This window comes from Penaeus chinensis, chromosome 21 (assembly GCF_019202785.1).
Source record: "Penaeus chinensis breed Huanghai No. 1 chromosome 21, ASM1920278v2, whole genome shotgun sequence".
Classification (NCBI taxonomy): Eukaryota; Metazoa; Arthropoda; class Malacostraca; order Decapoda; family Penaeidae; genus Penaeus; species Penaeus chinensis.
In genome coordinates, this window is record NC_061839.1 from 1,379,465 (window position 1) to 1,391,964 (window position 12,500).

General features: G+C 42.8%; 1 protein-coding gene across 3 annotated transcripts in view; it reads left to right on the forward strand.

The window, feature by feature from the left end:
* LOC125036500 (single-minded homolog 1-like) overlaps positions 1-12,500 on the forward strand; it is a 112,979-nt gene that overhangs the window by 86,591 nt on the left and 13,888 nt on the right. For all 3 annotated transcript variants that reach the window (XM_047629136.1, XM_047629137.1, XM_047629138.1), the window contains exons 4-6: positions 376-465; positions 4,692-4,880; positions 5,964-6,148. In XM_047629136.1, coding sequence (XP_047485092.1) covers positions 376-465; positions 4,692-4,880; positions 5,964-6,148 — 464 coding nt within the window. The remainder of the gene's footprint in view (positions 1-375; positions 466-4,691; positions 4,881-5,963; positions 6,149-12,500) is intronic.

Genomic DNA, 12,500 nt, shown 5'->3' on the forward strand with positions numbered 1-12,500 from the left:
GGGGGGGGGGGGGGGGTGCGTTTATATGTTTATAGACGCTCGCATGCACACTAATAGGCAATATAATACGCACACACACACATGCACACACACATCTATCTATCTATATCTATACACATGCATACATACATACATACATATATATATATATATATATATATATATATATATATGTATATATATGTGTGTATATAGATCTATATATGCACACACACACGCACATATCCACATATATATGTATACACACATAACTATGTAATTGTGTGAACTTAAAAAAAAAATCATTTCATTTCTTAGGTCTCTCTATATATATATACTAGTTACATTTCCTTTACGTTACCTGGCTGCTCACTCATGTCCGTATCTCCCTCTCAGGCTCTCAGCGGTTTCCTCATGATGCTGACCCAGGGAGGAAAGCTGCTCTACATCTCCGACAACGCTGCTGAGTACCTCGGACACTCCATGGTGAGTAAGAGTGAGTAGGAGTGAGTAGAAGTGGATGGTTCAGGGTAAGAATGAGTATGGTCGGGTGTGGATACCTTTTGGCCACTCCTTGATGAGTAAGAATGGGTAAGAATGAATATAGATACCTTTTGGACATACCATGATGAGTCAGTATGAGTAAAGGTGAGTGTAAATAGCTCTTTGCCCTTCTATGATGAGTAGGAATGAGTAAGGATGAATAGGAATGCTTTGGGTCAATCCTTGATGAGTAAAAATGGGTAAGAATGTGTGGAAATAACTCCTAACACTGCAAATGCTTTTTGAGTATCCTATTTGCATATCAGTTTTATACTACGTTGCCTTATATTATTTTATATAAAGTTTCCTCAACTGGCGGACTCGAAGAAAGACATACACAAGCGGCTAGTAACTTATATTCAATCAAATTTGTTTTTCATATATATATTTATTCAAAAGATTCAATCTACCTAATATCTTAGAACCTATTAATTTCTCAAGATTTAACGTACATAAATCCGTCGCTGCCTGTAACTCAAAATATATTTTCTAAGAGTCTAGACAGAACTAATGATAATCATTAACGTTAATGTTAAATAATGCTTCGTATTACAAGGGACACGACCTACGAGCGCCTGTAATATAAATATCATTTCTCTGCCCACTTAAACTTGACGTCATCAAAACAAACGAGATAAGACGCGGAGCGAAAATAACGTTAATTCCAGGCGGTGTTTTAGATGGAGCTTCGACTAAAACGCCGGCGGTGATTGAGAGACAAAAAAAAAAAAAAACACAAATGATAATAAAACAGGATAAAAAAAAGGAAGAGAGAGAGCAATTAAGCTGTGCATTTCGGTCTTGTTTAATTCGCCGGTTGCTTTGTTTTCGATTAATTCGTTCTGATTTATAGCTGTGTGTATAAATAATCGTGTCGTGTTTCGCTTTGCTTTGCGGCTTGGCTGTGTGTTCATGTGTGAGAAAGGGAGAGAGAGGGATATATATATATATATATATATATATATATATATATATATATATATATACACACATTTATATACATATACATATATACATATATATATATATATATATATATATATATATATATATATACACACATTTATATACATATACATATATACATATATATATATATATATATATATATATATATATATATATATATATATATATGTCCACAATTATATTAAATCGATTTCATTTCACTTCTTATTGTGGCTGTTTCCTATTTATCTTTGTTTACACGTTACTGTGATTGTATTTATATTAATATGCATTCATACATACATGCATACATACAAGCATACATACATACATATATATATATATACACACACACACAGATGGATAGATAGATAGAGTGAGAGAGAGTAAGAAAAAGAGGGAGAGAAAAGATCGACGGACACCTTCCACCCCAGCTTTGATAAACAGTCGACCGGACCCCATCAAGAACACACGCACCCCGGCAACGCCAGACCCGCCGAGCCAACGCCGACAGCATCTGGCACACCGCAGCACTGACACCCCGGGACAAAGGCCGCCCGTTTCATCTGACAGTAATTAGCAGATCGAGTGCCGACGCGCTCAAACGCCTCCATTATATGACGCGGGTTTTATTTAGTTACTAATGTACCTGCGGCTCATTACTGCTCTGGCCGGTGATGGACGGTGTGTTGGCGCCCTCGAGCAGGTGGCGGGTTTTTGCCCGAGCTTTCTTCGAGAGGGAATTGTTTTTACTCTTCAAGAGGGAGGGTGGGAGGGCGGGAGGGAAAGGAGGGAAGGAAGGTGGGAGAAAAGGAAGGAGGGAAAGAGGAAGGAAAGAAAGGAAGGAGGGAGGAAAGAAGGGAGAGAGGGAGGGAAGGGAGGAGAGGAGGAGGGAGGGGGTGAGGGAGGGAAGGAGGGAGGAAAGAAAGGAAAGAGGGAGGAAAGAAGGGAGAGAGGGAGGGAAGGGCGGAGAGAAGGAGGGAGGGGGTGAGGGAGGGGGTGAGGGAGGGTAGGAAGGAAGGAAGGAGGAAAGGAAGGATGGAAGGAGGGAGAAAGGGAGGGAGGGAGGGAGGGAAGGGAGGAGATGGAAGGAGGGAGGGAAGGAGGGAGGTAGAGAGGGAGAGAGGGAGGGAAGGAGGGATGGGGTGAGGGAGGGAGGGAGTAAAGGAGAGAGGGAAGAAGGGAGGGAGGGAGGGAGAGAAAGAGGGAAGGAGGGAAAGAGAGAAGGAGGGAAGGAAGGAAGGAGGGAGGGAAGGAGAGAAAGAAGGAGGAAAGAAAGTAGGGAAAGAGGGAAGGTGGGAGGGAGGGAGGGAGGGGAGGGAGGGGTGGTTGCTGATTGTGTGTTTATCATGGACACACCCATATATATATATATATATATATATATATATATATATATATGTATATATATACATATATATATATATATATATATATATATATATATATATATATATATCTTTTACATGGAAAAAATAAAAACTATACTTCTTTTGAGTCATTGACTCTCATATTTATTTTGTTGCATGCTTTCACTTATGATTTATATCAAGCAATAATTTCAAAGTGCATTTAAATAACACTTCTTCAAATCTTTAAGAAAATATATATGAGACAGAGAGAAAGAGAGAGAGAGAGAGAGGGAGAGAGAGAGAGAGAGAGAGAGAGAGGAAAAGAGAGAGAGAGAGAGAGAGAGAGAGAGAAAGAGAGAGAGAGAGAGAGGGAGAAAGAGAGAGAGAGAGAGAGAGAGAGAGAGAGAGAGAGAGAGAGAGAGAGAGAGAGAGAGAGAGAGAGAGAGAGAGAGAGAGAGAGAGAGAGAGAGAAGATAGAAATAGATAGATAGATGAATAGATAGATAGATGAATAGATAGATAGATAAATAGATGGATAGATAGATAGAGAGAGAGAGAGATAGAAAGAGAGAGATAAATAGATAGAGATTGAGGAGAGGTGTCAAAAAGACAGACAAGCAGAATCTACACAACAGAGAAGAGTACACACATCAACACCCACACACGCGCACAAAAGCCCCATTGAAGACGAAAGGCGTCCCTTCGCCCGGCCGCCACTTCAGCCGACGCCATCAGCTCGGAGGCGCCTAATACAGATGTTCCCTTCCGCGGCAATGAACAGGCGACGTCATCTCCCCTTTGAACACGTGTTGGCGGCGTCTTGAGCAGCTGAACACGAAGCTCACTCACACCCGCGGCAAGGAGCTCGGCGCCGCAGGTGTGGGCGGCGCTCTGGGGCTCATTAGCATAACAAAGGGATGCGGGCGGGGTTTTGAGCGTGAGGCGAGAGAGGGGCTTCTCAAGCGCTCTTGTTCGCTCTCGCTGGGTGGGGCGCGGGCGGCGGTCGTGAGAATGCGGGCGGATGTACTTACATAGGTGATGGGTGGGCGTGATGATGATGCATACGGTCGCATAACCGCGGAGATACGAAGGTACGTATCGACATGCAGACGTATGGACACATTTATACCTGCCTAAATGTTATCAGCAGAATAATACATACATACGTGCGTAAAACTTATCAAGATGCACACGCAGTTATGACGTACACTGCATATAAACAGGCATACAAAAGCACATGTACATACACACACATACCTACATGGGAAAATAATTTCACACATATGTTGACAAACGAACGCACACTCACGACAGTATGTAGATGAGCACATGCGCTTACAGACACTTACATGCAATACATGCACACGCACACACCCACACTCCAAAAACACACACACAAGCACACGCAAGGACAGACACACACACGCACATGCATTTGGCGATTGCTTTTATTTCCTTTTCCGTCTTTCTCTTTTATTCCTTCTATCTATCTATATTTTTCTATGATCTATAATGTTGGCGACTGCTCTAATTCCCCTTTTTTCGTCTCTTTATTTTATTTTGTCTGTTTATTTATATTTTCTTATAATATATAATGCATGCGTGTGTAGGGTGTGGATGTGTGTAAGCTTATGTACGTGTGTGTATGTGTGTATACAAGTTACAAGTTTTATATACATAACAGAAGAAAGTAGCAGACCTTAAAGAATCTGTATGAAAAAAAAAATGAACACAAAACAAAACAAAATCAAACCAAACCAACTTTCCGCCTTAAACAAAATAATAAAATAAAAGAAATAAAGAAAAACAATTAAGATTAAAGAAAGAAAGAAAAACTAACGCCCCCCCCCCTCTCTCTCTCCCCTCCAGGAGGACCTCCTGATCCACGGCGACAGCGTCTACGACATCATCGACAAGCAGGACCACGCGGCCGTGCAGGCGGAGCTGGTGCGGGGCGCGCAGACGGCCGCCGCCGCCCACGAGGAGGACCGCCTCTTCCTCTGCAGGATGAACGTGTCCAGGAACGCCCGCAGGCAAATGAGGTTCGGGGACCAGAAGGTGAGGAAGAGAAGGAAAGGGGGTGGGGAAAGGGAAGGGGTTAAGGGAAGAGGGTTAGGGAAAGGTATAGGGGAGTTGGGGAAGGAGGGGAGCGTAGGGGAGTGAGGGAAGAAGAGGTAAGGGGTAGGGAAGGGGTAAAGAGAAAGGGTAAAGGAAGAAGGATTAGCGAAGGATATGAGGGAAAACAGGATAGGGATAAGTCATATTAGAAAATAGGTCATATTGATAGTGGGCAATGAGGTAAGCAAGAGGTTAAAGTAGGGGATTGGGGAGAGATTGGAGTGAGGGGCAAGGAGAGAGAGGGTAGATAAAGGGTTAAAAAGCAAAGACGACTGAGCAGAGATGAGAAAATCAGCTCGCGAGAAATTAAAGAAGAAGAAGAAGAAGAAGAAGAAACAGGTAGGTAATTCCTCGTGAGTAGATCGAGGGACGAAATTAGAGAGAAACAAGATTAGGATCTCAAAAGTTCGATAAAGAAAATATAGACATTCCTAAGAACCTACGAAAGAGGAACTCGAAGAGAGGACGGTGAAGTGAAGTGAAGTAAATAGCGAAGTGAACTGAATAGCGAAGGGTAAGTGAGAGATAATTGAATAATAGGGAGTTAGGGTATATTGGGGAAAATAAATAGGAGAAGTACAGTATAGGGACCCAGTGAGGTGATGAGACGAGAGTTAAGGAAAGAGAAAGAGGACGTAAGGAACAGACGAAAAATGGAAAAAAATATGGCTTGAAAGAATAGATAAGCGAAGATGAGAAGAATATTCCAGAGCAGATAAGTGGAGAGAATTAAGATATATAGGAGAGGTAAGTAAATAAAAAAAAAAAATCTAGGACTTGTTTAGAATATAGATTAGAAGACGGACGTTCTGGAATTATAATTGGCGGTTTTGTTTTGTTTAGAAGGGAGGGAAGGAGGGAGGGAGGAAGGAGGGGGGGGGAGGGGGGAGGGGGATTTGTGCTTCATGGATGGAATTATTTGTGTTGCATCTTTGTGATTTGTATCCTTGAAGTAGAGAGAAAATTAATTAAAATACGTAATATTACCCTCCTCGACTTTCCCCTTCTCTTCCCCTCCTTCAGGTAGTCCTGGTGGCGGGGCACTACCTGTCGTACCTGCCGCTGTGCTCGAGGAACGAGCCCGTGTTCCTGGCCCACTGCACGCCCGTCGCCATGCCCGAGACCCGCGAGAGCGTCGTCCAGGGCGCCACCAACGTCTTCACCTCCGTCCACACCCTCGACATGAAGTTCATCAACCTCGATAAGAAGTGAGTAGTGGACGGAGGTCGTTTCTGGGCTGGGGGTTGGGGGGGGGGGGGGAGAGGATGATGGTGGAGGTGGAAAAGGGGGGGGGGGGAGGTGGTGAAGGAGGAGGAGGAGGAGAGGAGGTATTTTAAGAAAAGGTGGACGAGGAGGAGGAGGAGGAGGGAAAGGAGGAGATGGACAAGGAGAAAAGAAGAAAAGAGGATGAGGAGAAGGAGGACAAGAAGGACGATGACGACGACGACCAGGGGGAGGAAGAGGAGGAGGAGGAGAGGAAGGGGAGGAGGAGGAGAGGAAGAGTAGGAAAAAGAAGACGACAAGGTGGAAGAGGAGGAGGTGAGGGGGAAGGAGGAGAAGGCTGTACGTGCTGCTGGTTGCATCTTGCATCATATTTGAAAAACGAGAAATTGTTACGAATCGCATCAGAGGCAATACAATATAATACAAAATAAAGCTAGTAATAAGAATGAGTCGCACCAGAAATGACATTAACCTGAAAAAAAAGAAAAAAAAATATTCCAAACGTCACAGACAGAGATAAAATTATTATATATCACAGATCATACTCCAGATTACATTATCTCAAGGAAGATGAAGAAAAAGAAGAAAGCAAAGTAAAAAAGAGGTTATTATATGCACCATTTCTGGTCTGAGCACGTAAGGTTTAGTGATGGCAGAGGACAGAGAACACTTCGGTATGTGTGTGCGTGTGTGTGTGCGTGTGTGTGTGCGTGTGTGTGTGTGCGTGTGCGTGTGTGTGTGTGTGTGTGTGTGTGTGTGTGTGTGTGTGTGTGTGTGTGTGCGTGTGTGTCTATGTTTGTGTGTGTGTGTGTGTATGTGTGTGTGTGCGTGTATGTGTGCATGCGTGTGTGTGTGTGTGTGCGTGTGTGTGTGTGTGTGTGTGTGTTTTGTGTTCTACTGGGAATTCGTCGCTAATGGTAAGAAGTGACAGCAATAATGATGAATAAAGAAGAAAAACTGGAGGAGGGGACAAAGATGAGAACGCGGAGGTACGTTCGTCAGCATCAAGACTTTAAGAAAAAAAGAAAGGAAAACATAGCCATAATTTCACACAAAAATCTTGCAAATGGAAGACCGTTACGAAAGTGAATCAATAAACAAATAATACATGAATATCTTACTAACTAAATGACTGACTTAAATATTCACGTGTGTGTTTGTTGGAACAAAGCCCGTAATTATGTAGATTTATGACATAAATGACACTGCTGAGCCACGCGAGAGAGGGAGAGAGAGATAAATAGCTAGATAGATAGATAGATAGATAGATAGATAGAGAGAGAGAGAGAGAGAGAGAGAGAGAGAGAGAGAGAGAGCGAGAGAGTGAGAGAGAGAAAGAGAGAGAGAGAGAGGGAGAGGGAAAAGCCAACATATAACACAAGAAGAGACAAAAAAAAAAAAAAAAAAAAAAATCTAAATAACTTAATTAAAGAAAATAAACATAGCCCTAAACAGCCAAGACAAACGGCGCTCTCCAATCCCGAATCCCAATCAGGCGCGGGATCGACACCCCTCCTGTCAGCTGGTCCCTCGACAGGCGCGGGATCGATGTGTCCTTCTGTCAGCCTGGGATTCTTCCTCGCTCTCCTCCAGGACACCTGCCGCCCCGGGCCGAAAGGGGGGTGGGGGGGGGGCAGTCTCGCTTTTCAGGGTCGTTTGCACCTGTGGTCTGTCTGTCGGTTTGTCTGTCTGTGTGTCTTTCTGCGTTTGTCTACTTGGTTGACTGTCTGTTGGGCTGGTTAGGTGATGATGGTTGGCTATCTTGCTGCCTGTCTGTTTATTTATCTGTTTGTCTGTCTATCTGTCTGTTTGTTTTCCTTCTCCCATCCCCTGTCTCTTCCTTGCTTTTCTATTCCTCTATCTCTTCTCCTTTTCTCCCTCTCCCACTCAACCCTCTCTCTCCTCATCTCCTGTCTCCTCTACTTCCCTCTATCCCTCTCTACTACGCCCCCCTATCTCCCTTTTCCTTTTTTAACCATTTCCCTCCATATCCCTTTTCCTCAACCCTCTATTACGTCCTCCCTTCCTTTCTCTCTCATTCCCATCCCTCCTTCCCTCCTTTCCTCTCCCTCTCCCACTCCCATCTCTCCCTTCCTCCCCCTTTCCCATCCCCCCCACCATCTCTAATCCCTCCTCAATCCCTCCCTTTCTCTATCCCCTCCTTTCCTCTCCCTCTCCCATCCCAACCCCCCACCATCTCTCTATCCCTCCTCCATCCCTCCCTTCCCCTCCCCCCTTCCCCCTTCCCCCTCCCCCCTCCCTGTGCACAAAGAGGCAGCATCTGTCCCCCTCGGCCGGCACGCAAACACCTGTCCTTGACGAGTTAATTACCAGCTGTTCCCATGACACCTCTGCCGCTTCGAGTTTCACGTCCTCTGCGTGTTACTCATCCATGCTAATTCTTCTGGTTTATTATTCACTTGTTCTTATTCTTTTGTTTGGTTTCCTTCTTTCTTTCTTAATTTCTTTCTTTCTTTCTTTCTTTCTTTTATTTCTTCTGTTTTTTTATTTCTTTATTCTATTCATTTCTTCTATTTCCTCTATGCTTCCTTTCTTATATTTATCATCTAGTTCTAGTTTTTATTGACTTGTTCTTCTTTCATTTGTTTGGCATGTTTAGTTGTTTGTTTGTAGTATTTTTGTTATTTTTGTTTTGTTGTGTTTGTTTTGATGTTTTTGCTGTGTTTGTTTTGTTGTTGTTTCCGTTGTTGCTGTTGTTGTTATTTCGTGTTTTCATCATTCTCGTATCACTTATCTCCTCTTTTTCTGTTTTTCTGTTCTTCTGTTTACCTGTCTCTTTTTATTTACCTCTCTGTGTATCTATCTACTTATTGTGTTTATGTTTATGTGTTTATTCATATTTATTCATGTTAATTTTTAGTTTTTTTTTTTCTTTTTCTTTTCTTTACAGAGTGTCGTATTTTCCAGCTTTCTTTTCTTGGTCTCTTCCCTTCTAATTATACTCGCTATTGTTTAACGTTTTGCCTTTTGTTCTCGGAGGAAATCATTTTGTTCAGTTAAATGTTCTTCCGTTTGTTGGTTATCATTTTTCGGTTCTCATGTTGGGTTTTTCTAAGTGTTTCTTCAATCTCTTAAAATTGATCTTATTTTATTTTATTTGTTTGTTATCTATCTTGTCTATTTTATCTTATTTATTTATTTTGTTTCATTTTACCTATCTTATCTTATTTATCTTTTAAATTCTGTTTTAACATCTAATTTACAATTCAGATGTTTCGACTAATCGGTTCATTTTTCTCTTATTATTATCTTTTCGCGTTTCTCTTGCGTCTCTGTTCTTTGTTTCTTTTCAGATCTTTTTCTCTGTTACTTACTTGTAATTTTGTTCATTATTATTTCTGTTCTTCTGTTACTTCGTCTGTTCTTTCGTTTTTGGTTATTATTCGTATGTTCATGTTATTATCTTTGTTTACATTTCTGTTTTATCATTTTCTTTCCTTTGCTTCTCTGTTCTTCTGTTCATCGGCTGTTCATCTGATTCTGACTTAATAATCTTTTGTTCATCTGTTCTTCATCTCTGTCCTTTACTCTCCTGTTCTCCTACTCTTCTTCCTCCATCTTTCATCCTCCAATTTCATCACTAAATCATCCATGTGTTACTATTATAATTGTTATATCTTTATTTTATTTTTTTCTATGTTTATAATTTTCGTTTTTTATCTCTCTCTCTCTCTTTTTCTCTCTCTCTCTCTTTCTCTCTCTCTCTCTCTCTCTCTCTCTCTCTCTCTCTCTCTCTCTCTCTCTCTCTCTCTCTCTCTATCTATCTATCCATCCATCTCTCTTTCTCTTTCTCTCTCTCTCTCTCTCTCTCTCTCTCTCTCTCTCTCTCTCTCTCTCTCTCTCTCTCTCTCTCTCTCTCTCTCTCTCTCTCTCTCTCTTTCTCTCTCTCTCTCTCCCTCTCTCTCTTCCTTCCCGACACGCATTAACCTGTTATGTGGCGAGTGGATCCATTTGGACCTCAATCAGCCAGCTATGCAAAGGCTTCGTGATGAATCGTTTGATATTTGCTCTAAAGATCCTCTGTGGGAATCTGTGTTGATGTCGGTGTAGGAGGGGGGTGGGGGGGGGGGGGGGTGGAGGAGGGAGGGGGATGTGGAGGGACAGAGAGAGAGATAGAGGGAGGGAGAGAAAGAGGGAAAGAGGAAGGGAGATAGTGAGGGAAAGAAGGAGGGAAAAGGGAGGGATATATATATATATATATATATATATATATAGAGAGAGAGAGAGAGAGAGAGAGAGATTTCAGTCGCAATAAACACATGGATTTAAAAAAAAGAGTAAACAGAGAATATTAGACACATAAAAATATTCATATTGATTGTAATTGTATTGTTATCTTTACTAACGTGATTTATCTTTCTCATCCTTCTCTCCTTCATCCAGCCCTCATACCCCGCCTTCCTTTAATACCCCTCTTCCTTCCTTCTATCCACCTCCGTCCTTTATTTCATCCTCCTGTTCCACCTTCCTCTCCCTTCTCCTCTCTCCTTTCCCATCTCCCTCCCCCTCCCCCCCTCCCTCTACCCAATCCTACCTCTTCCTCTCCCTCTCCATTACCCCCTTCCTCTCCCTCCCCCCCTCCCCACTCCTCTCCCTCATCCCACTATCCTCTTCCCCTTCTCTCTCTCTCCTCCCTTCCTCTACCCCATTCCTCCCCCCTCCCCTCCCCTCCCTCGTCAGCGGGGTCACGTCGCAGGGCAATTCCCCGGCGTTATTCCCTGTTATCCTAAATCAAGCTGAACTAACAATGGAGACTGGGCTAGTAAAACTCTTGTACGTCAGGTCGGGTCATGGCGCGGGCGGGCGGGCGGGCGGCGTGTGTGAGAGGGAGAGAGGGTGGGTGGGTGGAAAGTTGGGAGGGTGGGAGGGAGAGGGACAGAGAGAGAGAGTGGTGAGGGTGGGTTGGAGGGAGGGTGGGAGAATGAGAGGCAAAGAGAGCGAGAGGGAGGGAGGGAGGGAAGGTGGGAGGGGGGGGGGGGGAGATGGAGTAGTGAGGGCGGATGGGAGGGAGGTGGAAGGGAGAGGAGGTGGGTGGGAAGGGTGGGAGGGAGAGAGGGAGAGTGGGTGGGAGGGAGGAAGGCGGAAGGGAGGGAAGGTGAGAAAGTGGGTGGGAGGGAGAGAGAGACGGAGAGAAAGGGAGGAGAAGGATGGGAGAGGGAGAGGGAGGAGGAGGGGGGGGAGGGAGGGGGATTGGGATGTACGTGGGAATGTCTGTTTTTTTCAAATTTAGGTTTTTTTTTTCTCTTTCTTTTCTTCTCTTTCTTCAGTTCTTCTTCTTCCGTTTTTCTTTTTCTTTGGATTTTCGTTATTATTTTTCTTTTTTTATGTTTCTATTCATTTCTATTCTATTTCCCTGCTCCTTTCATTGGCATACCTTTTCCTTTTCTATATTTCCTCTTTCTCTCTATTTCTTTTCTCACATCTCTTACTCTTTTTCTTTTTTTGCCTTTCTCTCTGTTTCTCTTTCTCAGTCTCATCTCTGCTTGTTTTATTATTATCCTGGTTTTCTGTGTTTTTTTTTAAATAGTTATTTCTCTTTCAAGGTGATATTATCAGATTTTTTTAAAACACGAAAATAGTAAGTAACAGAAATAAAGTTATATGAAAACAAAAAGGTATACTAATTCGTATTCAAAGTCATTTATTTTTTTTTAATTTTTTTAATGTCACTGTTTTCTGCAATTTTCTGTTAAAACGCTTAACATTTTCCTACATCACCTTTTTGATTTACATAATTTCCTGTTAGATTTCTTTCAAACTTCTTTGAAACCTTGATTTTCTGTAACTTCATGCTGAATTTTGTATCGTGTCTCTGAAACACATCGAACATCCTTATTGATTATATTATCAGTCTTTTATCATTAATTATCAAACTACATTTTGTTAATTCGAAACTCAACAAGACAGTCTTTCTAGTTAGAATAATTTAAAATTTTGGTACGATCTATCACTACATTCTTAATCACTCTTTTGCCTTATTTACTGATTGTACATACCACTCAATCTATGGAAAAAAAGCCGACATTTTAGAACTTTGGACAACAAGGTTTAAGCCCGACTCGCCTCTCCGTCTCGCTCGCCGCCGTCGATGCCAAAATGTGTGGGGCGTCTCGGGGCTCTGAATACCTCGTGGGAATACCAAGTACTTCGCGTGGTACTTTCCTTGGTTTAGTGGTCTATGTGGAACACGAAAGGGGTGTAAAAGGGAAAAGGAGAAGGAGAAAGGGGGAGGAGAAAAGGAGGAGGAGGAGGAGGAGGAGGAGGAGGAGAAGGAGGAGGAGAAGGATGAGGATGAGGAGGAAGAGGAGGAGGAGG